Source organism: Anomaloglossus baeobatrachus, chromosome 9 (genome assembly GCF_048569485.1).
Source record: "Anomaloglossus baeobatrachus isolate aAnoBae1 chromosome 9, aAnoBae1.hap1, whole genome shotgun sequence".
Lineage (NCBI taxonomy): Eukaryota > Metazoa > Chordata > Amphibia > Anura > Aromobatidae > Anomaloglossus > Anomaloglossus baeobatrachus.
In genome coordinates this window covers 230731801-230756172 of record NC_134361.1, presented here as the reverse complement: position 1 = coordinate 230756172, position 24372 = coordinate 230731801, and the positions used below count along the sequence as shown (strand labels likewise).

Sequence of the window (24372 nt, the reverse complement as noted above, 5' to 3'; positions counted from 1 at the left end):
AATAGACCATGTGGACATTAGGCGGGGGTTATACTTGCTTCTTGTTGTACTGCCTAAAGGTGGTGGCTGGTTGTACTTTTAAGTGCCCTCTGGCAGAAGGTTGGATTGTTGAGCGCCCTCTGGTGGTGGGTTGGATTGTCGAGGGCCCTCTGGCAGCTGCTGGTTTTGTCGAGCACCCACTGGCGGCTGATTGCAGAGGAGAGCGGCCTCTGGCGGCTGATTGCAGAGGAGAGCGCCCTCTGATGGTGGGTTGGATTGTCGAGTTCCCTCTGGTGGCTGATTGCAGAGGAGAGCGGCCTCTGGTGGCTGATTGCAGAGGAGAGCGGCCTCTGGCGGCTGATTGCAGAGGAGAGCGGCCTCTGGCGGCTGATTGCAGAGGAGAGCGCCCTCTGATGGTGGGTTGGATTGTCGAGTTCCCTCTGGTGGCTGATTGCAGAGGAGAGCGGCCTCTGGTGGCTGATTGCAGAGGAGAGCGGCCTCTGGCGGCTGATTGCAGAGGAGAGCGGCCTCTGGTGGCTGATTGCAGAGGAGAGCGCCCTCTGGTGGCTGATTGCAGAGGAGAGCGCCCTCTGATGGTGGGTTGGATTGTCGAGTTCCCTCTGGTGGCTGATTGCAGAGGAGAGCGGCCTCTGGTGGCTGATTGCAGAGGAGAGCGGCCTCTGGCGGCTGATTGCAGAGGAGAGCGCCCTCTGGCGGCTGATTGCAGAGGAGAGCGCCCTCTGGTGGCTGATTGCAGAGGAGAGCGCCCTCTGGTGGCTGATTGCAGAGGAGAGCGGCCTCTGGCGGCTGATTGCAGAGGAGAGCGCCCTCTGATGGTGGGTTGGATTGTCGAGTTCCCTCTGGTGGCTGGTTGCAGAGGAGAGCGCCCTCTGGTGGCTGGTTGCAGAGGAGAGCACCCTCTGATGGTGGGTTGGATTGTCGAGTTCCCTCTGGTGGCTGGTTGCAGAGGAGAGCGCCCTCTGGCGGCTGATTGCAGAGGAGAGCGCCCTCTGGTGGCTGGTTGCAGAGGAGAGCGCCCTCTGGCGGCTGATTGCAGAGGAGAGCGCCCTCTGGTGGCTGGTTGCAGAGGAGAGCGCCCTCTGACGGCTGATTGCAGAGAGCGCCCTCTGGCGGCTGATTGCAGAGGAGAGCGCCCTCTGGCGGCTGATTGCAGAGGAGAGCGCCCTCTGGTGGCTGATTGCAGAGGAGAGCGCCCTCTGGCGGCTGATTGCAGAGGAGAGCGCCCTCTGGTGGCTGATTGCAGAGGAGAGCGCCCTCTGGTGGCTCATTGCAGAGGAGAGCGCCCTCTGGCGGCTGATTGCAGAGGAGAGCGCCCTCTGGTGGCTGATTGCAGAGGAGAGCGCCCTCTGATGGTGGGTTGGATTGTCGAGTTCCCTCTGGCGGCTGATTGCAGAGCAGAGCGCCCTCTGGCGGCTGATTGCAGAGGAGAGCGCCCTCTGGTGGCTGGTTGTATAGACTTGCTCTTGATATTTTTCCCTCTTGCAGAAAGGCATCTAAATTGTAACTGCGTATCACATGGAGAATTCTCGGTGGTCTCTCTGCACCATCCTAACGCTATTTGCCCCTTTTTGCCCTGCAAAACAGATCGAGAAACTGAGACACAACCTGATGAAGGCCGAGGATGACTGCAACCTGGTGAGGAAACAGACCATAAAGCTGAAGAACGCCATGAAGAAGCAGCCGAGTCAGGACGTCATCTATGAGCTGCAGAGAGAAAACTACGTCCTGAAAGCCAGAATACAGGAGCAAGATAACACTCCTCTGCAGGTGGGGTGGACCTGATTGTCTCATGGAGGGTCCGGCAGATGTGTGGTCTCCTTGCTCTATGTGATATCCGTCTTTTTGATGTGACAACCTTAGAATTCGATGAAAGATGTGACGGCGGAAAAGACGAAGTTATACATCCAGGATCTAGAGAATGAGCGCCGGCAGGCCCTGGAGCAGCACCAGGACTTGGTCAACAGCGTCTACACCCTGAAGATGAGCCTGAGACAAGCCGAGGACCTCCGAGATAAGGTGCTGATGGCTACACGTGAGCTTTACCAGTACCTGACTGCAAGATCCCCCATCATAGAAGAGGTGCTCTGTGACTAGGGCATCTATACCGGTGGTCTTTTTGTGAAGGGGGCTGCATACTGTGTCCACAGACCAGCTAGCGTATGGGTAGACTTTCAAATAGTGAGTCACAGTGGGTCTAGGTCCAACAAACAGCGCCACTTTTGTCCAGAGGTTGTGTCTGGATATTGCAGCTCATTCTCTTTAAGTGCAAGTTGCAATACCCAAAAACTGACTATTGCACAAGAGTGGCGCTATTTCTCTGAATTCACCAAAAGCAAAACTGAAGCTTACCAAATCCGTTCCTGAATGCATCCCAATGGCTAAGCGATGACGACTGAAGTCTTCCATGATTAGCAATGCGCCAAAACCCTTTATGACTCACTGAGGATTTAGGAAATCCTAATCATTCACACACCGCAGAATCAGAGGAGCTCAAGTTCTGTGGTTTTCAGCAATAGCTGCGAGATTATCTGATTTTCTAGTGGTTATACTTTTTTTTTAGGAAAGCGCTTCACTACATCTCCACTCCATTCCTCGGATTGTTTAATCTCTCTGTTCCATTGCAGCTCTAAAACGCCCCCCTACCATCCCCGTTTACACTAACTTCCTCATAATGTCTTACCTTGTATCTGAAGATATTATTAATGCTTTAAACCAGAGCTGTGATATACAGTATTAGTCCAAAATTCCCCTCACTCACCCCATCCACTCTATTTGTGAGCACTGGGTGCCGAATCCCCAGCTTTTGCCTGTTTCTGCCTCCTGCTTGTAAGCGCTGACAGAGAGAAACCAGTCACAAGCAGGAGGCAGAGGAGATGGGTCAGTATATCACATGTGATGCAGTGTTTACCCATCTCCTCTGCCTCCTGCTTGTGACGGGTTTCTCCCTGTCGGCTCTTACAAGCAGGAGGCAGAGTAGATGGGTCAGTATATCACATGTGATGCAGTGTTTACCCATCTCCTCTGCCTCCTGCTTGTGACGGGTTTCTCCCTGTCGGCTCTTACAAGCAGGAGGCAGAGTAGATGGGTCAGTATATCACATGTGATGCAGTGTTTACCCATCTCCTCTGCCTCCTGCTTGTGACGGGCTTCTCCCTGTCAGCTCTCACAAGCAGGAGGCAGAGGAGATGGGTCAGTATATCACATGTGATGCAGTGTTTACCCATCTCCTCTGCCTCCTGCTTGTGACTGGTTTCTCCCTGTCAGCTCTTACAAGCAGGAGGCAGAGTAGATGGGTCAGTATATCACATGTGATGCAGTTGTTACCCATCTCCTCTGCCTCCTACTTGTGACGGGCTTCTCCCTGTCAGCTCTCACAAGCAGGAGGCAGAGTAGATGGGTCAGTATATCACATGTAATGCAGTTGTTACCCATCTCCTCTGCCTCCTGCTTGTGACGGGCTTCTCCCTGTCAGCTCTCACAAGCAGGAGGCAGAGTAGATGGGTCAGTATATCACATGTGATGCAGTGTTTACCCATCTCCTCTGCCTCCTGCTTGTGACGGGCTTCTCCCTGTCAGCTCTCACAAGCAGGAGGAAGAGTAGATGGGTCAGTATATCACATGTGATGCAGTGTTTACCCATCTCCTCTGCCTCCTGCTTGTGACGGGCTTCTCCCTGTCAGCTCTCACAAGCAGGAGGCAGAGTAGATGGGTCAGTATATCACATGTGATGCAGTGTTTACCCATCTCCTCTGCCTCCTGCTTGTGACGGGTTTCTCCCTGTCGGCTCTTACAAGCAGGAGGCAGAGTAGATGGGTCAGTATATCACATGTGATGCAGTGTTTACCCATCTCCTCTGCCTCCTGCTTGTGACGGGCTTCTCCCTGTCAGCTCTTACAAGCAGGAGGCAGAGTAGATGGGTCAGTATATCACATGTGATGCAGTGTTTACCCATCTCCTCTGCCTCCTGCTTGTGACGGGTTTCTCCCTGTCGGCTCTTACAAGCAGGAGGCAGAGTAGATGGGTCAGTATATCACATGTAATGCAGTTGTTACCCATCTCCTCTGCCTCCTGCTTGTGACGGGCTTCTCCCTGTCAGCTCTCACAAGCAGGAGGCAGAGTAGATGGGTCAGTATATCACATGTGATGCAGTGTTTACCCATCTCCTCTGCCTCCTGCTTGTGACGGGCTTCTCCCTGTCAGCTCTCACAAGCAGGAGGCAGAGTAGATGGGTCAGTATATCACATGTGATGCAGTGTTTACCCATCTCCTCTGCCTCCTGCTTGTGACGGGCTTCTCCCTGTCAGCTCTTACAAGCAGGAGGCAGAGTAGATGGGTCAGTATATCACATGTGATGCAGTGTTTACCCATCTCCTCTGCCTCCTGCTTGTGACGGGTTTCTCCCTGTCGGCTCTCACAAGCAGGAGGCAGAGACAGGCAAAACCCCGCATGAGGATACATCAAATAGAATAGGCTGAGATTCGGAACGTACAAAGCTGAAGGCTGCCTGACAAATGGAAGATCTTTGATGAACCATAACAAAAAATACCGGGAGTGTCTTTCTTCTCTTTTACCAACTTATATCACTTTAGTGGGCTAAATGAATGCCTTATGTATCCTCAGTACTCGGAAGAGAAGGAAGTTCTAGATCTGCAGTGCACCACGCTAAAGAAAGACTCCAAGATGTACAAGGAACGCATAGAGGCCATACTGCAGCAGCTGGAGGAGGTGTGCAGTGAGCGCAACCAGGTAAGAGGACGCCGCAGATCGCACGGTACTGAACTGATGAGGACGGGTATGTACAAAGCTTGAGATGGAGTCCTGAGTAAGGGATCCTCCTCCAAGACATCTGTATCTTTTTTTTTGTCTTGTCTTAGGCCATTTCCACAAGGGAGCAGTTCTACGCGCAGTACACCAAGTGTCTTACAGAGAAAGACCTGTACAGAAAGCAGATCCGAGAACTGGGGGAGAAGTACGATGACCTCCAGATCCAGCTCTTCAGGAGCGAGGGGAAGCTGTTGGCTCTGGAGACTAAATTGAAAAGGACGGATTCTCCGGCGCTGGTACAGCAAAGCTAAACCTTCAGTAACAGTATTAGCATTTAGTGGGGTCCGTTATTTCAGGCTATTATTGCATTGGTGCTACAGCGAAACCTGACATGAAAGCTCCAGCTCATCCTTTTTCCCCTTGCTGTGGATGGACGGGCTGGCAGGTCTGCTCGGGGTGAGTGGTTGCAGCATCTGAAGGATGCTGGGGTCTGAAGAGGAGTAGGTGGTCTGAAGAGGAGTGGGGGGGGTCTGAAGAGGAGTGGGAGGGGGTCTGAAGAGGAGTGGGGGGGTCTGAAGAGGAGTGGGGGTGGTCTGAAGAGGAGTGGGAGGGGGTCTGAAGAGGAGTGGGAGGGGGTCTGAAGAGGAGTGGGGGGGGTCTGAAGAGGAGTGGGGGTGGTCTGAAGAGGAGTGGGGGGGGGTCTGAAGAGGAGTGGGAGGGGGTCTGAAGAGGAGTGGGAGGGGGTCTGAAGAGGAGTGGGAGGGGGTCTGAAGAGGAGTGGGAGGGGGTCTGAAGAGGAGTGGGGGGGGGGTCTGAAGAGGAGTGGGGGGGTCTGAAGAGGAGTGGGGGTGTCCAGTGTATTTTGTGCCATCCTGAGAACTAGACGTGATGTACGGTGACCCACCGAGCCAAAGGAGCGAGGAGAGGTGAGGATTATTAATAGTGGCCATTGTCTATGGGTTGATCCATTAGGTGATGGTCGATTTTAAAAAAAAAAGCTGCTTCTCCCTCTCGTAGCAGGAATGCGGCCAGGATTATCCTACAAAAGAGGTCACGATCAAAGGCACCGCTGACAACCAATGTACTTGGTGGCACTTTAGGTTTTTCCTCCCTCCAAGATCCTATTCCAATATGAAGTAGGTGTAATAATAATAGCACATACCTCCAATTAGAAATGTAGTAGAGTTCTCCTGTAACGCTATCTCTTACCTCATGTGCAGGGCATTGCAGCTTAGGTATCCATGGTTACCTCCACGAGCAACTAACTATGAGTGGTCTTAACCATGGATACTTAAGCTGCAATGCCCTGCACATGAGGTAAGAGACATCGCTAATCAGGAGACTATGTAGTAAAAGGATGACACAACACCTGCCCTATAAATTATTACTAATGCACATTCCCTCCTGCTGCTGCCTGGAAACCATCAGCAAGCAGCCCAGCCCTAGAAATGTGCTATATATCGCACTCTGAGTGCCCGGGGTGTTCCGCTGTGGGTGTGATTTGGTTCATCGCCCGCTCCTAATAAATACATACTCATTGCTTATATTATCTGAGTATGGGACGCTGATGGATTGATGAGCGGTCTATGATGTTACCCATTTTTTTTTTATAAAGAGATGAATAAATGGCTTTCTCCGCGCGTCACGACACGTGATTTCTCTTGGCGTTGGTTAAATGGTTCCAACTCTCAATAAAAATCTGGAGGGCAGCCCGTCAGTAAGTTTGGAGCCCGTCAGTAAGTTTGGAGCCCGTCAGTAAGTTTGGAGCCCGTCAGTAAGTTTGGAGCCCGTCAGTAAGTTTGGAGCCCATAAACCGTAAGCATGTCCTGATTCAGCTGGGATTTTGCTTTTTAATCGTGCCCATGTCAAAAATGGCCGAAACGGTAGTAAGTGTGTAGTGATGGGTGGAGTGCTGAAATCTGTCACAAAATCCACATGTGGATTTGCAGCAGAAAGATGCTTTGCACACAGTCCTGACCATACACTGCAGGGTAGGGATCCGAGGATAACACCGGCCATTCCATGCAGGGTAGGGAGCCGAGGATAACACCGGCCATTCTCTGCAGGGTATGGAGCCGAGGATAACACCGGCCATTCCTTGCAGGGTAGGGATCCGAGGATAACACCGGCCATTCTCTGCAGGGTAGGGAGCCGAGGACAACACCGGCCATTCCCTGCAGTGTAGGGAGCCGAGGATGAAACCGGCCATTCCCTGCAGTGTAGGGAGCCAAGGATGAAACCGGCCATTCTCTGCAGGGTAGGGAGCCGAGGATAACACCGGCCATCCCCTGCAGTGTAGGGAACCGAGGATGAAGCCGGCCATTCCATGCAGTGTAGGGATCCAAGGTTAACACCGGCCATTCCCTGCAGTGTAGGGAGCCAAGGATGAAACCGGCCATTCTCTGCAGGGTAGGGAGCCGAGGATGAAACCGGCCATTCTCTGCAGTGTAGGGAGCCGAGGATGAAACCGGCCATTCTCTGCAGGGTAGGGAGCCGAGGATAACACCGGCCATTCCCTGCAGTGTAGGGAGCCGAGGATGAAGCCGGACATTCCATGCAGTGTAGGGATCCAAGGTTAACACCGGCCATTCCATGCAGTGTAGGGATCCGAGGATAACACCGGCCATTCTCTGCAGGGTAGAGAGCCAAGGATAACACCGGCCATTCTCTGCAGGGTAGGGAGCCGAGGATAACACCGGCCATTCCCTGCAGTGTAGGGAGCCGAGGATGAAGCCGGACATTCCATGCAGTGTAGGGATCCAAGGTTAACACCGGCCATTCCATGCAGTGTAGGGAGCCGAGGATAACACCGGCCATTCTCTGCAGGGTAGGGATCCAAGGTTAACACCGGCCATTCTCTGCAGGGTAGGGAGCCGAGGATGAAACCGGCCATTCTCTGCAGGGTAGGGAGCCGAGGATGAAACCGGCCATTCTCTGCAGGGTAGGGAGCCGAGGATGAAACCGGCCATTCTCTGCAGGGTAGGGAGCCGAGGATGAAACCGGCCATTCCATGCAGGGTAGGGAGCCGAGGATGAAACCGGCCATTCCCTGCAGGGTAGGGAGCCGAGGATAACACCGGCCATTCTCTGCAGGGTAGGGAGCCGAGGATGAAACCGGCCATTCCATGCAGGGTAGGGAGCCGAGGATGAAACTGGAGAACCAAACCTGTGCCCAAAGCCATAGAAATTTGTTAATATTTTTGAGCGCCATTTTGCACAATGCACCTGAATTAGGGTCGCTGCTGGGAAATCAACAGAATTGTAAATACAGCTCTGGAGGTGAGTGGTGAATAAAAATGGGAAAGATATTCATGACCTCATGGATTGGGGGGGTACCCTGGTCGTACATGGGGTTCAGCTAAATATCCCACATAACTGGGTGGATTTAAGAAAGCTGGACGTCCCCCACTGGGAACGGATAGGACTAATCTATGGATGCATATATATATATATATTATATGGGTAGAGACAGGAGATGCTGCAATATCCTGGAGCCCGGTGGTGAAGCTTCGGTATATAGTAGTGTATATAGTAGTGTATATAGTAGTGTGTAAACGGGTCCGCACGCTCCGGATCCTTCGGGTGCTTTGTCTTTGTGCAGACACCGGGATGGTGCTGGTTTTGTGCGTTCCTGTGTACAGACGATCGGTATTTATGTCTGCAGACGTGAAATAACTTGTCTCTCTGTGTCTCCCCCAGTCCTCGGATGCGGATGAACTTTCCTCGCGCAGTTCTCAGGAAGTAAGTAAACCCCGGAGGGCACGTATAATGGAGAGTGGGCAGTGGTATGACATGCCTTCAAAGACCCCTCCAGAATGGGGATGATGTCTCGCTTATCCCAGTCTCTCCCAACACTTCTACGACTGTGAGCAAGTGCTAATGGCGCCATATATATCCCTATATATGGAGTAACAGGCAGGTTGTTGCCAGCTACCGTACCTGCCTGCTCTGACTGTCCCCGGTCTCTGCTGTCTCAGGGTGATCCGGTTTCTCAATTCTGAGGCTGTCGACAGAGCAACGTCTTCTCTTCCGCTCTGTTGGCGATTTCATGCTTATTGACAGCCGGCTCCCTGCTACCTACCTGCGGCGAGTCAACGGTCAACCAGCTTAAAGTCTACAGTGATACTGCTTTGACAGAGAAGCCGCAGCATCGGCAGGTGAGGCGGCAGCAGAGATCATCCCTGTGCAGAACAGGCAGATACTTAGCATCTACCTGCCTATAGCCCCATGCACAATAGTAAAAGTCCTGTATAGTTCCTTTAACACTAGAAGTCCCAGGAATTTCGAGCTCCATAGGGTTCCAATGGTAGAAATGTTAAATGACCCCTCTCTGGGACTTCTAGTGTTAAATGGGGCAAATTCATGCTTCGCTCCTGGGGCTATAAATACAAGCCGGTCTGTGACCATAGGAATGTGGAGATCCGGCATTGTCACCGGCTGTGCCGTAAAAATGATTTATTACGACCCTAACGAAAATGATGCAGAAAGAAATGATAAAATGTCTTGTGGAGCCAAAAATGGCGCAGGGAAAGTAATAGCGGATGACGGCTATGACGAAGGTAAGACGGCACTAGGATCTGTGCCCAGAAATCCAAGGTGGGCATCGAGGTTTTTGCTGAGGGATGTGAGGGCACCGGGTAATTACCTGTTTATAAGACGTCTGTGTTTGTAAGGAGGTCCCAAAGCAGAGGCCATGATAGGAGGACCCCCTGTGTGCTGTCCATATGCCCCCCTTAGGATAGGGGGTGTCCTAGTTAGGACCGTTAACCGTCACGGTGAAATCCCTAAGGTTCTTCTTTCTCTTTAAGATTAAAGTTTTCCCAGACGAGCAGCCGTCCCCGACCGGTCACCGTAAGTAGTGGCACCATATTGGATCAGTTATACACTTTAGCGGGATGCCATTCTGACCTCTTCTTCTGCGCACGCAGAAGATCCTCCCGGAAAAGAACATCCTGAGGAAGACCGCGATGAATCCTCCCCGACACAGGATGAGGTGAGTTCCAATTTATAGGAATCTACTTTATTGTGGAGTCTATTCCATCGGAGGTGGACGCCGGAAGCGTATGTAGGGAAGGAGCAAACACTCCAGATAATCACAAACCTGGAGATTCGATAGTCTACAGAAAGGTATTGCCGAGGCTGGAAATGGGGCTTGGTGATAATTAATTGGGAAATCTAGATTATCACCATGTAGGGAATCTAAAACAAATTTGTCACTGATCCTGGGGATTCGAAAACAGTGGCACAATGATAGAAAAAAAAAAGTCATCCTACCCCCCCGCACAGTCTAGAACAATGGTGGTCTATTACATAATGTATCAGCATACCATAGTTCTAGATCCCTTTACAGTCTAGATCCATTGCATAAAGAGTCTAGAACAATTGTTTGCTGATACATAGTCTGGAACCATAATGGTGCTCTGGTACATGCAAAATCTAGAACAATAGATCTTTGATGAATAAAGAATCTAAAATTGTAGTATTCTGAGACATTAATAATCTAGAACCATCAAGCCTATCTGATACATAGAGAATTTAGAACAACGTTGGCCAGAGACATTAAGAATCTAGACCAGCAACTCCCTGGCAGTTGGGGAGCGTAGAACTGTAGTATGATAGTCCTGCTCGGAGCTCCTGATCTCCATTGTTATAGCGTCTAAGACTCAATGACCTGTGGCTCCCCTTGTAAGTATGTGGCTTTCCAGCATGACAATAACCACCCAGATGTGGCATTTTTCTTCCTTTTGAGGCCAGTTTTTACCGTCATGGCCGCCTTCTTCCGTTGGGGCTTTCTTCTACCTTTGGGTCCTCTCTTCTTCCGCTGGGTCCTCTCTTCTTCCGCTGGGTCCTCTCTTCTTCCGCTGGGTCCTCTCCTCTTCCGCTGGGTCCTCTCCTCTTCCGCTGGGTCCTCTCTTCTTCCGCTGGGTCCTCTCTTCTTCCGCTGGGTCCTCTCCTCTTCCGCTGGGTCCTCTCCTCTTCCGCTGGGTCCTCTCTTCTGCCGCTGGGTCATCTCTTCTTCCGCCGGGGGCCTCTCTTTTTCTGCCGGGCCCTCTCTTTTTCCGCCGGGCTCTCTCTTCTTCCGTCGGGGGCTCTCTCTTCTTCCGTCGGGGGCTCTCTCTTCTTCCGTCGGGGGCTCTCTCTTCTTCCGTCGGGGGCCTCTCGTCTTCCGTCGGGGGCCTCTCGTCTTCCGTCGGGGGCCTCTCGTCTTCCGTCGGGGGCCTCTCGTCTTCCGTCGGGGGCCTCTCGTCTTCCGTCGGGGGCCTCTCGTCTTCCGTCGGGGGCCTCTCGTCTTCCGCCGGGGCTCTCTCGTCTTCCGCCGGGGCTCTCTCGTCTTCCGCCGGGGCTCTCTCGTCTTCCGCCGGGGCTCTCTCGTCTTCCGCCGGGGCTCTCTCGTCTTCCGCCGGGGCTCTCTCGTCTTCCGCCGGGGCTCTCTCGTCTTCCGCCGGGGCTCTCTCGTCTTCCGCCGGGGCTCTCTCGTCTTCCGCCGGGGCTCTCACGTCTTCCGCCGGGGCTCTCTCGTCTTCCGCCGGGGCTCTCTCGTCTTCCGCCGGGGGCCTCTCGTCTTCCGCCGGGGGCCTCTCGTCTTCCGCCGGGGGCCTCTCGTCTTCCGCCGGGGGCCTCTCGTCTTCCGTCGGGGGCTGCCTTCTTCCGTCGGGGGCTGCCTTCTTCCGTCGGGGGCCTTCTTTTTCCATTGGGGCTTTTCTTCTTTTGTTGGAGATTTCTTCTTCAGCCAGGGCAGGCTCCTTCCGATACGGCCGGTTTCTTCCCCCGGGGCCAGCTTCTTCTGACAATGTCACCTTCTTCCGACGTTACATTTAGCGAACACTCAGATCCACTTGCTTGATTTCTGTGCTTTGATAGGAAACCATTTTCTTCAGGATGTATCGCCTTAGTCATACAATGTCCAGACATGTTCCTATAACGTCTTTTCTTCCTGTCCAGACACACGGCCTTGTAAACGGAGAACTGGCATTTAAAAAAAGGAAAGTGTATACCAGCACAGATCGTAGCCGCAGGTGATGTATTCCACCCGCCCTGCCTGTGTGCGGTGCATTAGTCACCCTGTCACACTCATATGGCAGACTTTCCTTTTTTGTCTTTCAGACCAGGTGCGCTGAGGAAAAAGAAATCACAAACAGAAGTGGAAGACTACACCTCAGGAAGCGAGACTGACAGGACACCATAGAACCCGCTCCAGGCCACCTCCTTACCTCACCATCATCATTGCATGAAGGACAATGGTGTCAAAGCTGTTTGGAGGCTGCAAAACCTCATTTTTTCCATGACTTGTGCCATTAGGCAAAGGCGCAGGAAGAAGTAAGGTTGTCCTCTTCTCTGTGGAAGGCTTCCTACCCAACCACTGCCATCATCTCCTCAGACAGGAGCCTCCACATTACTCCGACACCTCCTTGTGAATGGCTGACACCCTGCATGAGAGTCAAGGTCATGGCTACCATCATTACCCACTACTCTGCTCACGTCTAGCCCCACATACTCATAGAAGACCATTTTACCTCGCCTCCCCCCCACCTCCGACAAGTGCAATGCCAGAGCTGATCCCATAGATTTCTTTTGCGTTGTTACCGGACATTGATGCTCCAGTTGTCTCATCGGGATCAAAAAATGGTTGCATACAGCCCTTGTGAACCAACTATGGACCAGTGACCTTACTATGAAGCTGTAAGTTTGAGTCAGAAGACGTTGATGGTGTGGATAGGGCCCTTCTGAACCCGGCCTAAGCGTGTTTTTACAAAAATCTGATGAGGTGGCTGTACCTCTGATTCTTTTGGGACCTCTTATGTTATGTCGATGGGGGTCTCCTGAGAAAAGGAGGGTCGGCCATGTTGAATTTCATGCACACTGGTGTCTGTGGCACATAAAGAGGCCGGTTTATACGATCGTCTGAAGGAGCCTGTAAATCATTGGCCATCCATGTAATACACGGACGCCAGAGACTGTTTTGGCTCCAGCACGGGGGTCTGGATCCGGGAATCCCCTGTATCCTGGGAGATGGAGACGGGTCACTTTGTCTATATTTGCCTGTTTATACTCTGTATTATGATCTGATGCATTATGGGGGCCACACGGGAGGGGGGGAGGGGCAGGTAGGTGACAGTGTTACATGTGCCCCTCTTTTCTGTGACCGTAGCCGCCGCTCTGTGCGGGACCTGGACGCCCATGTTCTGGTCACATAAAGTGTTTCATATTTTTATACTCTATTTTTTATAGAAAAACTAAACTGTACTGCAAAGAATAAAGCGTTACTCGTGCTTCCGTCTTCTGGAGTTTCACTCGAAAAAACGGGAAAAATAAATCGCAGCAAGAAGGAAAGCGACGCTCATTGTAGAGTAAAGGAGCCCTCCGGGTATAACCCGTCCCCCGGGAGAGAGGGACGGAAACGCCAGAGGACGACCCCCGGAGAGACGTACCCGCGTATATATGTCCCCCTCTATTAGACCTACAAAATCTGCGGACTTAAAGGGGGTCTCCAGACTACAATCCACTGGATGGTGAAAGGTGTGTGATTGGTGGAGAGCCCACAAGGCAGAGTGACCCCACCGGGAGGCGTTTATAGGGGCACATAGGATCTGTGGGAAGTGGGAAGAAGCCGTCAGAAGAGGCCGCGCAGCCCCTGTGTGAGGGGAACACCGGGTCCATATGAGACCGTAATGATTATGGGGCCATATACCATGGGGCTGCATATATACCATGGGGCTGCATATATACCATGGGGCTGCATATATACCATGGGGCTGCATATATACCATGGGGCTGCATATATACCATGGGGCTGCATATATACCATGGAGCTGCATATATACCATGGAGCTGCATATATACCAGGGCCATTGTGAAGATGTAATTTACCCTCTCACTGTATATGCTGTACAGATTCCTATTTCAAGCTGGGTTCATTGTCTTATTTGAACTACTTCTGTGTACATTTCTATTGTTGTAGGTAATCACCCCCCTAAAATGCAAGGTTATATCCTCTTGAGGCACTTCCATCCCTGGGAGTAGGGGGAGGTGGGCCTAGAGTCCAACTAGTGTAAACTCTGCTTACCTGGGAGATTCAGGCAGAGTGAGCTGAAACTTGAAGGGAGCAGGAGCTCCAGCCTGTGTGGCTGTGGACACGGACGGAGCTAGGCCTGTGTGGCGGCCCGTGGGATTGTGTGGAACTCTTTGGACTACTGTAAGGACGATTGCTTTGTAATCCGGTCCGAGGATTGTCGGGAAGGGCCCCCGAATCTGTTTTACGTGGACTTATCGTGTGCTGTTCTTGCATTCCTGTTAATAAACCTGTTGGATCGTCCCTCGGCCTCGTCCATCCTTTGCTCTGTTGTACACCCCCGTCACAGCCATCAAATCCAGTCATAAGTCTGAGGCCAGGACAAAGGTCAAATGCCGAAAAATCATTGTATGTCACAGACAATCGCCAAAAATCCAACATTTTGTCACTTTCTTGTCAGGAGGTCACATAGAGACGCTGCTCACCCGGGTTACGTAAGTGACTGCCGTGGCCCCAATGCTAAGGAGCATCACCGAGGAGCTGCCATGTTTGATGTGGGCGCTTCACACTTTCTAGACTGTAGGGGGCAGGATTGTTCTGTGGGCCGGATGTAGCAGTGCCCAGTATGGCGGGTGCCAGGTCTGATGGGGCAGGAGATGGTCCTTTTTAGAGGCTCAACACCCAAATATAGGAACCCTGAGAGTGGGACCCTCGCTGTCACATCTATATACCCTCACCTGACTGCGCGACCCCCGCTATCACATCTATACACCCTCACCTGACTGCGCGACCCCCGCTATCACATCTATACACCCTCACCTGACTGCAGGACCCCTGCTATCACATCTATACACCCTCACCTGTCTGCAGGACCCCTGCTATCACATCTATACACCCTCACCTGAGTGCAGGACCCCCGCTATCACATCTATACACCCTCACCTGACTGCAGGACCCCTGCTATCACATCTATACACCCTCACCTGTCTGCAGGACCCCTGCTATCACATCTATACACCCTCACCTGAGTGCAGGACCCCCGCTATCACATCTATACACCCTCACCTGACTGCAGGACCCCTGCTGTCACATCTATACACCCTCACCTGAGTGCAGGACCCCCGCTATCACATCTATACACCCTCACCTGACTGCAGGACCCCCGCTATCACATCTATACACCCTCACCTGACTGCAGGACCCCTGCTATCACATCTATACACCCTCACCTGACTGCAGGACCCCCGCTGTCACATCGATACACCCTCACCTGACAGCGCGACCCCCGTAATCACATCTATGCACCCTCATCTGAGTGTGGGACCCCCACTATCACATGTATACACCCTCACCTGACTGCAGGACCCCCACTATCACATCTATACACCCTCACCTGAGTGCGGGACCCCTGCTATCACATGTATACACCCTCACCTGACTGCAGGACCCCCACTATCACATCTATACACCCTCACCTGACTGCAGGACCCCTGCTATCACATCTATACACCCTCACCTGAGTGCGGGACCCCTGCTATCACATCTATACACCCTCACCTGACTTTGGGACCCCCGCTATCACATCTATACACCCTCACCTGACAGCGCGACCTCCGCTATCACATCTATACACCCTCTTCTGAGTGTGGGACCCCCGTAATCACATCTATACACCCTCATCTGAGTGTGGGACCCCCACTATCACATCTATACACCCTCACCTGACTGCGGGACCCCCACTATCACAGCTATACACCCTCACCACTTTATTTGTGTATTTATGAAATTACACGGACGATGTTTGTTACTGGGGTCTCTCGGCGATCAAACACAACAAATCCATATGGAAGTAGGGTTTAATCCCACTGCAGATAACACCATAGTGAGAGTCGTGGTACACACACAGCAAGGGGCACTACATACAGCTATAGCTCCGTGTGTATATGTACATATTCGTATATATCGTGATATCAGCTCTTGTATTAGACACTTATAGACTGTCAGAGCCATTATCTACGTCAGAAACTTTACAAAGATTTTGTGCCCTCAACAAAGATGGCGGATTACCACTTCTGCCCGCAGAGACTGCAACTTCCGGTCACGTGCTGATACAGTTCCCGGGACATGCTGACAGCCGGGAGTTGGAGGCTGGTGGCCGGGAGGTCGGGGGTCGCTGCCCGTGGCTGGAGGGGGCTGGGGCAGACGTGTCTGGCGGCACAAACCACGAAATGTCCCCGCCGCCCGCCATTACCGGTCACCGGGCACTGCCAGGCTGCAATATGGAGAAGTCTCTGCACCCAGGGAGCTGCCCCCGGCGCCCAGAGTGTGGGGAAAGTCCAGACCTCCCACTACCAGCTCATATACACCTGCAAGGTGGGTACAGAGCGCCCCCTACAGGACAGTGCCCCCTACAGGATAGTGCCGGAGAGACAGCGCCCCCTACAGGACAGTGCCGGAGAGACAGCGCCCCCTACAGGACAGTGCCCCCTACAGGACAGCGCCCCCTACAGGACAGTGCCGGAGAGACAGCGCCCCCTTCAGGACAGTGCCGGACACAGGGCGCCCCCTACAGGACAGTGCCGGACACAGGGCGCCCCCTACAGGACAGTGCCGGACACAGAGCGCCCCCTACAGGACAGTGCCCCCTACAGGACAGCGCCCCCTACAGGACAGCGCCCCCTACAGGATAGTGCCGGAGAGACAGCGCCCCCTACAGGACAGTGCCGGACACAGGGCGCCCCCTACAGGACAGTGCCGGAGAGACAGCGCCCCCTACAGGACAGCGCCCCCTACAGGACAGCGCCCCCTACAGGACAGCGCCCCCTACAGGACAGCGCCCCCTACAGGACAGCGCCCCCTACAGGACAGTGCCGGAGAGACAGCGCCCCCTACAGGACAGTGCCGGACACAGGGCGCCCCCTACAGGACAGTGCCGGAGAGACAGCGCCCCCTACAGGACAGCGCCCCCTACAGGATAGTGCCCCCTACAGGACAGTGCCGGAGAGACAGCGCCCCCTACAGGACAGCGCCCCCTACAGGATAGTGCCCCCTACAGGACAGTGCCGGACACAGGGCGCCCCCTACAGGACAGTGCCGGACACAGGGCGCCCCCTACAGGATAGTGCCGGACACAGGGCGCCCCCTACAGGATAGTGCTGGACACAGGGCGCCCCCTACAGGACAGCGCCCCCTACAGGATAGTGCCGGACACAGGGCGCCCCCTACAGGACAGTGCCGGACACAGGGCGCCCCCTACAGGACAGTGCCGGACACAGGGCGCCCCCTACAGGATAGTGCCGGACACAGGGCGCCCCCTACAGGACAGCGCCCCCTACAGGACAGCGCCCCCTACAGGACAGTGCTGGACACAGAGCGCCCCCTACAGGACAGTGCTGGACACAGGGCGCCCCCTACAGGACAGTGCTGGACACAGAGCGCCCCCTACAGGACAGTGCCGGACACAGAGCGCCCCCTACAGGACAGTGCCGGACACAGAGCGCCCCCTACAGGACAGTGCCGGAGAGACAGCGCCCCCTACAGGACAGTGCCGGAGAGACAGCGCCCCCTACAGGACAGTGCCGGAGAGACAGCGCCCCCTACAGGATAGTGCCCCCTACAGGATAGTGCCGGAGAGACAGCGCCCCCTACAGGACAGCGCCCCCTACAGGACAGTGCCGGAGAGACAGCGCCCCCTACAGGACAGCGCCCCCTACAGGACAGTGCCGGACACAGGGCGCCCCCTACAGGACAGTGCCGGAGAGACAGCGCCCCCTACAGGACAGCGCCCCCTACAGGATAGTGCCCCCTACAGGACAGTGCCCCCTACAGGATAGTGCCGGAGAGACAGCGCCCCCTACAGGACAGCGCCCCCTACAGGATAGTGCCCCCTACAGGACAGTGCCCCCTACAGGATAGTGCCGGAGAGACAGCGCCCCCTACAGGACAGTGCCGGAGAGACAGCGCCCCCTACAGGACAGTGCCCCCTACAGGACAGTGCCGGAGAGACAGCGCCCCCTACAGGACAGTGCCCCCTACAGGACAGTGCCGGAGAGACAGCGCCCCCTACAGGACAGTGCCGGAGAGACAGCGCCCCCTACAGGACAGTGCCCCCTACAGGATAGTGCCGGAGAGACAGCGCCCCCTACAGGACAGCGCCCCCTACAGGACAGCGCCCCCTACAGGATAGTGCCCCCTACAGGACAGTGCCCCCTACAGGATAGTGCCGGAGAGACAGCGCCCCCTACAGGACAGTGCCGGAGAGACAGCGCCCCCTACAGGACAGTGCTGGACACAGGGCGCCCCCTACAGGACAGTGCTGGACACAGGGCGCCCCCTACAGGACAGCGCCCCCTACAGGACAGTGCCGGAGAGACAGCGCCCCCTACAGGACAGTGCTGGACACAGGGCGCCCCCTACAGGACAGTGCTGGACACAGGGCGCCCCCTACAGGACAGCGCCCCCTACAGGACAGTGCTGGACACAGGGCGCCCCCTACAGGACAGTGCTGGACACAGGGCGCCCCCTACAGGACAGTGCCGGACACAGGGCGCCCCCTACAGGACAGTGCCGGCCACAGGGCGCCCCCTACAGGATAGTGCTGGACACAGGGCGCCCCCTACAGGACAGTGCTGGACACAGGGCGCCCCCTACAGGACAGTGCCGGACACAGGGCGCCCCCTACAGGACAGTGCTGGACACAGGGCGCCCCCTACAGGACAGTGCTGGACACAGGGCGCCCCCTACAGGACAGTGCCGGACACAGGGCGCCCCCTACAGGACAGTGCTGGACACAGGGCGCCCCCTACAGGACAGTGCTGGACACAGGGCGCCCCCTACAGGACAGTGCTGGACACAGGGCGCCCCCTACAGGATAGTGCCGGAGAGACAGCGCCCCCTACAGGATAGTGCCGGAGAGACAGCGCCCCCTACAGGATAGTGCCGGACACAGGGCGCCCCCTACAGGATAGTGCTGGACACAGGGCGCCCCCTACAGGATAGTGCCGGACACAGGGCGCCCCCTACAGGATAGTGCCGGACACAGGGCGCCCCCTACAGGATAGTTCTGGACACAGGGCGCCCCCTACAGGACAGTGCCGGACACAGGGCGCCCCCTACAGGACAGTGCTGGACACAGGGCGCCCCCTACAGGACAGTGCTGGACAGAGAGCGCCCCCTACAGGATAGTGCCGGACACAGGGCGCCCCCTACAGGATAGTGCTGGACAGAGAGCGCCCCCTACAGGATAGTGCCGGACACAGGGCGCCCCCTACAGGATAGTGCCGGACACAGGGCGCCCCCTACAGGATAGTGCCGGACACAGGGCGCCCCCTACAGGATAGTGCTGGACACAGGGCGCCCCCTACAGGATAGTGCTGGACACAGGGCGCCCCCTACAGGATAGTGCTGGACACAGAGCGCCCCCTACAGGATAGTGCTGGACACAGAGCGCCCCCTACAGGATAGTACGGGACACAGAGCGCCCCCTACAGGACAGTGCTGGACACAGGGCGCCCCCTACAGGACAGTGCTGGACACAGGGCGCCCCCTACAGGACAGTGCCGGACACAGGGCGCCCCCTACAGGACAGTGCTGGACACAGGGCGCCCCCTACAGCATAGTTCTGGACACAGGGCGCCCCCTACAGGACAGTGCTGGACACAGGGCGCCCCCTACAGGATAGTGCCGGACACAGGGCGCCCCCTACAGGATAGTGCCGGACACAGGGCGCCCCCTACAGGATAGTGCCGGACACAGGGCGCCCCCTACAGGATAGTGCCGGACAGAGAGCGCCCCCTACAGGATAGTGCCGGACACAGGGCGCCCCCTACAGGATAGTGCCGGACACAGGGCGCCCCCTACAGGATAGTGCTGGACACAGAGCGCCCCCTACAGGATAGTGCCGGACACAGGGCGCCCCCTACAGGATAGTGCTGGACACAGAGCGCCCCCTACAGGATAGTGCCGGACACAGGGCGCCCCCTACAGGATAGTGCCGGACACAGGGCGCCCCCTACAGGATAGTGCGGGACACAGAGCGCCCCCTACAGGACAGTGCTGGACACAGGGCGCCCCCTACAGGACAGTGCTGGACACAGAGCGCCCCCTACAGGATAGTGCTGGACACAGGGCGCCCCCTACAGGACAGTGCTGGACACAGGGCGCCCCCTACAGGACAGTGCTGGACACAGGGCGCCCCCTACAGGACAGTGCCGGACACAGGGCGCCCCCTACAGGACAGTGCTGGACACAGGGCGCCCCCTACAGCATAGTTCTGGACACAGGGCGCCCCCTACAGGATAGTGCCGGACAGAGAGCGCCCCCTACAGGATAGTGCCGGACACAGGGCGCCCCCTACAGGATAGTGCCGGACACAGGGCGCCCCCTACAGGATAGTGCTGGACACAGAGCGCCCCCTACAGGATAGTGCCGGACACAGGGCGCCCCCTACAGGATAGTGCTGGACACAGAGCGCCCCCTACAGGATAGTGCCGGACACAGGGCGCCCCCTACAGGATAGTGCTGGACACAGAGCGCCCCCTACAGGATAGTGCCGGACACAGGGCGCCCCCTACAGGATAGTGCCGGACACAGGGCGCCCCCTACAGGATAGTGCGGGACACAGAGCGCCCCCTACAGGACAGTGCTGGACACAGGGCGCCCCCTACAGGATAGTGCTGGACACAGAGCGCCCCCTACAGGATAGTGCTGGACACAGGGCGCCCCCTACAGGACAGTGCGGGACACAGGGCGCCCCCTACAGGATAGTGCCGGACACAGGGCGCCCCCTACAGGATAGTGCCGGACACAGGGCGCCCCCTACAGGACAGTGCTGGACACAGGGCGCCCCCTACAGGACAGTGCTGGACACAGGGCGCCCCCTACAGGACAGTGCCGGACACAGGGCGCCCCCTACAGGATAGTGCTGGACACAGGGCGCCCCCTACAGGACAGTGCTGGACACAGGGCGCCCCCTACAGGATAGTGCGGGACACAGAGCGCCCCCTACAGGATAGTGCCGGACACAGGGCGCCCCCTACAGGACAGTGCTGGACACAGAGCGCCCCCTACAGGACAGTGCTGGACACAGGGCGCCCCCTACAGGATAGTGCCGGACACAGGGCGCCCCCTACAGGACAGTGCCCGTGTAATACAGATTTTCTCTGTTGTTTTCTTTTTGATTCAGGTTTGTTCAACAAGATCCATGAAAAAGATCTCGAAGTCGGCCTATCAGAGCGGGGTGGTGATCGTGCGGTGCCCCGGCTGCCACAACCACCACATCATCGCCGATAACCTGGGCTGGTTCTCCGATCTGGACGGGAAGAGGTAAACTGTGCCGAACCAAAGCCCACTGCACATAGAGGGGCCCACCGGGGGGGTCATCAGGCAGGTCTCCACCCGGCTAATAGAGATGGTGTTCACCCCGACAGCTCACATCACCGCTGCAGCCAGTCACTGTGCTCAGCAGCTCATGACTGCTGCAGCCAAAAAAACTAAGGCTGGTGCTGTGGCAGGTGTCCATGATTGTGCACAGCCCCTCCACTGAAGTGCATGGGAGTCATGGAAAGATCATGGCACACCTATGACGTTCAGCCACAGGCTTGGATTCATCGGAGGCCTTGTCCTTTTGCTAAATACTGTAAACAGGTAGTAAAAAACATATAACAACTGCTCAAACAATTGCAGGGTCTTGTCCCCCCTAAAAATAAAAAATATTAAAAATATGTAAGATTAAATTGACCCCTTTTTCCCCATTCAAAAATAAAGAAATAATTAAAAAATAAATAATAGATTTCAAAAATTTTCCTTCTTCCAAGTGCTGTAACTTTTTAATTTTTCTGACAATAGACGTGAGGAATGTTTTGTATGACATGTAATGTAGTAAGAAAAAATATTCCAAGTGTCATAAAAAAATAATTTATATATGTGTGTGTGTATATATATATATGTGTGTGTGTGTGTGTGTGTGTGTGTGTGTATGTATGTATATATATATATATATATATATATATATATTTATTTATTATTTTATATTTTTTATTTATATTATATTTATTATTTTATACTTAAAAATATCTATTTTTTTCTCATTTTAAAATAATAAATATAATATATTAATTATTTTATATTTATATTTTATAATTAAAAAATAATTGTTTTCTTATAAAATAAGAAATATAATATAAATAAATATATATTTATGTATATTATTTTATTTATATTCTATTATATATATATATATATATATATATATATATATATATATATATATATATTTTTTATTTTTTTTAAATTCTAAAATAAATATAATATAAATATATATATATATATATATATATATATATATATATATTATAATTATTTATTCATTCTATATTTTTATTAGAATTAAAAAAAAAAAATTTCTGACGCACTTGGAATGTTTTTTTCAAACTGCATTATGTCATACAAAAAACCCCCGTTCCTCACGTCTTTTAATGGAAAACATGAAAAATGTCCCTAATATAAGAATATTTCTTTATCGTTCCTTTGGGAGACCCAGACCATGGGTGTTTAGCTTCTGCCTCCGGAGGACACACAAAGTACTACACTTAAAAGTGTAGCTCCTCCCTCTGAGCATATACACCCCCTGGTAGCCAGTCCTAGCCAGTTTATTGCTTTGTGTCAGGAGGCATACATCCACACATGCATCTGATTTGTTTGACTTTTGGAAAGAGTTTGAAGAGTCCATGTCTGGACTCCCGGCATGTCCCTTCTCACCCCACTGTGTCGGCGGTGTTGTTAAGGTTGATTTACAAGGCTGCAGCCTTACATGCCGCGCTCCTTCACCATCCCTTCTGGGCTCTGGCTTGAAGTGGGAGCCAGCACGGTCTCCATGCCTGGCAGGAGTCCGGTCTCCATCCACAGCCCCTTGAGGATTCTGTTGGACCGGAGCACTCATCCCCAGGGACCTGGCCCTGCGTCTCAGCAGCTAAGTACCTGAGACGTTTATGTTGGGGGTCCCGGTTCTTTATTGTAAGGGGAGAGTATGCTGTATGTGATTGTTTTAACTTTTCCGGCGGGTTCTCTAGCTTTTGCCTGAGAACCGCGCCGATGGTGCCTGCTTGTCGGCCTCGCCGCTTAAATTTAGGCCCCGGCTTCGCCGGAGGCCTAGTTTCATTTTCCTGCCCTCGCATGTCACTCAGGCAGAGGGACAGGTTCAGCTCCTCCCGGCGGCCGTTCTACACAGGGGAGGGACACGTCCCTCCTTCCCTGCAGGTCTCTATAGCCCTCCAGTTCCCGCTCTTTTATAGGAACGCCCTCTTCTCAGGCAGAGTTCACTCTGCTCTGGGACATCCTGCATTCTGCATCTCTGCTGAGGTGCTGTGACTGGGGGACCAGGCTTCGGGATCTGGAGGGCACACAACACCGCGCTCAGCGGTCTGGTAAGCCACAGCCGGTCTCCGGTTGTGGACCTCTGTATATTCTCCCTGGGGTTCATTCTCTGCAAAGCCCCCACTCCAGCAGCATGTCTCACACAAGGAGCAAGGCTCCAAAGCTTTATTCTGCATGCACTGCATGTAAGCTCCTGCTGCCTGAGCCGAGCACCTATCCACATTGTGATGTCTGCTCTAACTTGGCGGTGCCTCAGCCTGGAGTCTCACCCCCAGTGGTCTCTCAGGCTGCTGCTGCACCTGTGATTGAACCCCCGGCCTGGGTAGAGTCCTTTTCTAGGTCCATATCCCAGTCATTTGCTGAGTCCATGGGGCTTTTGTCCAGGACTTTAATGAATATGCATCAGCCCCCCTCACAGGGTGCCTCTAATACTCTTGACAGAGGACTCCTATCCTCTGACCTCCGTCCACTCACGGAGGATTCATCATCTGATCCCAGACCCCGTCCTTCTAAGAGAAGGCGCAGGGTTTCCTCCCCCTCATCATACCGCGGCTCTGTCTCAAGAGCTGACTCTCAAGATGAGGAGGATGCCCTCACGGGGGGCTCGGAGGCTATGTATCCCATCGATTTCTCTGAGGGTGACTCAGATCTTAGTGATTTGATTGCTTCTATTAATTCTGTACTGGATCTCAATCCGCCAGTGTCAGAGGAGCAACCCTCTCTGGCAGAAAAGCACCAGTTTACCTTGCCTAAGAGAACAAGGAGTGTGTTCTCTAACCACTCCAGTTTTCAGGCCGCTGTGACCAAACCCAAAGCCTGCCCTGACAAACGCTTTCCAAAGCGTGGTTCTGATGACCGGTTTCCATTTCCACCTGAGGTGGTCAAGGAGTGGGCTCACTCCCCAAAGGTAGACCCTCCGGTGTCTAGGCTATCAGCACGGACCGTTGTGTCGGTGACTGAGGGCACTTCCCTTAAGGATCCCACTGACCGTCAGATTGACCTTCTGGCCAAATCTGTGTATGAAGCTGCAGGGGCCGCGGTTTCCCCGTCTTTTGCAGCAGTGTGGGCTCTCAAAGCCATCTCTGCTTCTCTAGAGGAGATGCATTCCCTCACCAGGGACTCTATGCCTGAGATGGTTACCTTAACCTCTCAGGCTTCAGCTTTTTCATCCTATGCCATGTCTGCCATGCTGGAGGCTTCTCACCGCACTGCGGTGGCTTCGGCTAA

At 54.1% G+C, this 24372-nt stretch overlaps 2 protein-coding genes across 3 annotated transcripts in view; both read left to right on the top strand.

The window, feature by feature from the left end:
- CARD9 (caspase recruitment domain family member 9) overlaps nucleotides 1-13033 on the top strand; it is a 43598-nt gene extending 30565 nt beyond the window's left edge. For both annotated transcript variants that reach the window (XM_075324737.1, XM_075324736.1), the window contains exons 5-13: nucleotides 1585-1767; nucleotides 1861-2016; nucleotides 4621-4746; nucleotides 4875-5060; nucleotides 8463-8504; nucleotides 9572-9614; nucleotides 9692-9756; nucleotides 11706-11779; nucleotides 11868-13033. In XM_075324737.1, coding sequence (XP_075180852.1) covers nucleotides 1585-1767; nucleotides 1861-2016; nucleotides 4621-4746; nucleotides 4875-5060; nucleotides 8463-8504; nucleotides 9572-9614; nucleotides 9692-9756; nucleotides 11706-11779; nucleotides 11868-11949 — 957 coding nt within the window. In that variant the 3' untranslated portion in view covers nucleotides 11950-13033. The remainder of the gene's footprint in view (nucleotides 1-1584; nucleotides 1768-1860; nucleotides 2017-4620; nucleotides 4747-4874; nucleotides 5061-8462; nucleotides 8505-9571; nucleotides 9615-9691; nucleotides 9757-11705; nucleotides 11780-11867) is intronic.
- Nucleotides 13034-15896: 2863 nt separating this feature from the next.
- Nucleotides 15897-24372, top strand: part of DNLZ (DNL-type zinc finger) — a 29458-nt gene continuing 20982 nt past the window's right edge. The window contains exons 1-2 of the mRNA XM_075323029.1: nucleotides 15897-16146; nucleotides 20957-21096. Of these exons, the coding sequence (XP_075179144.1) occupies nucleotides 15898-16146; nucleotides 20957-21096 (389 nt within the window). The 5' untranslated portion in view covers nucleotide 15897. The remainder of the gene's footprint in view (nucleotides 16147-20956; nucleotides 21097-24372) is intronic.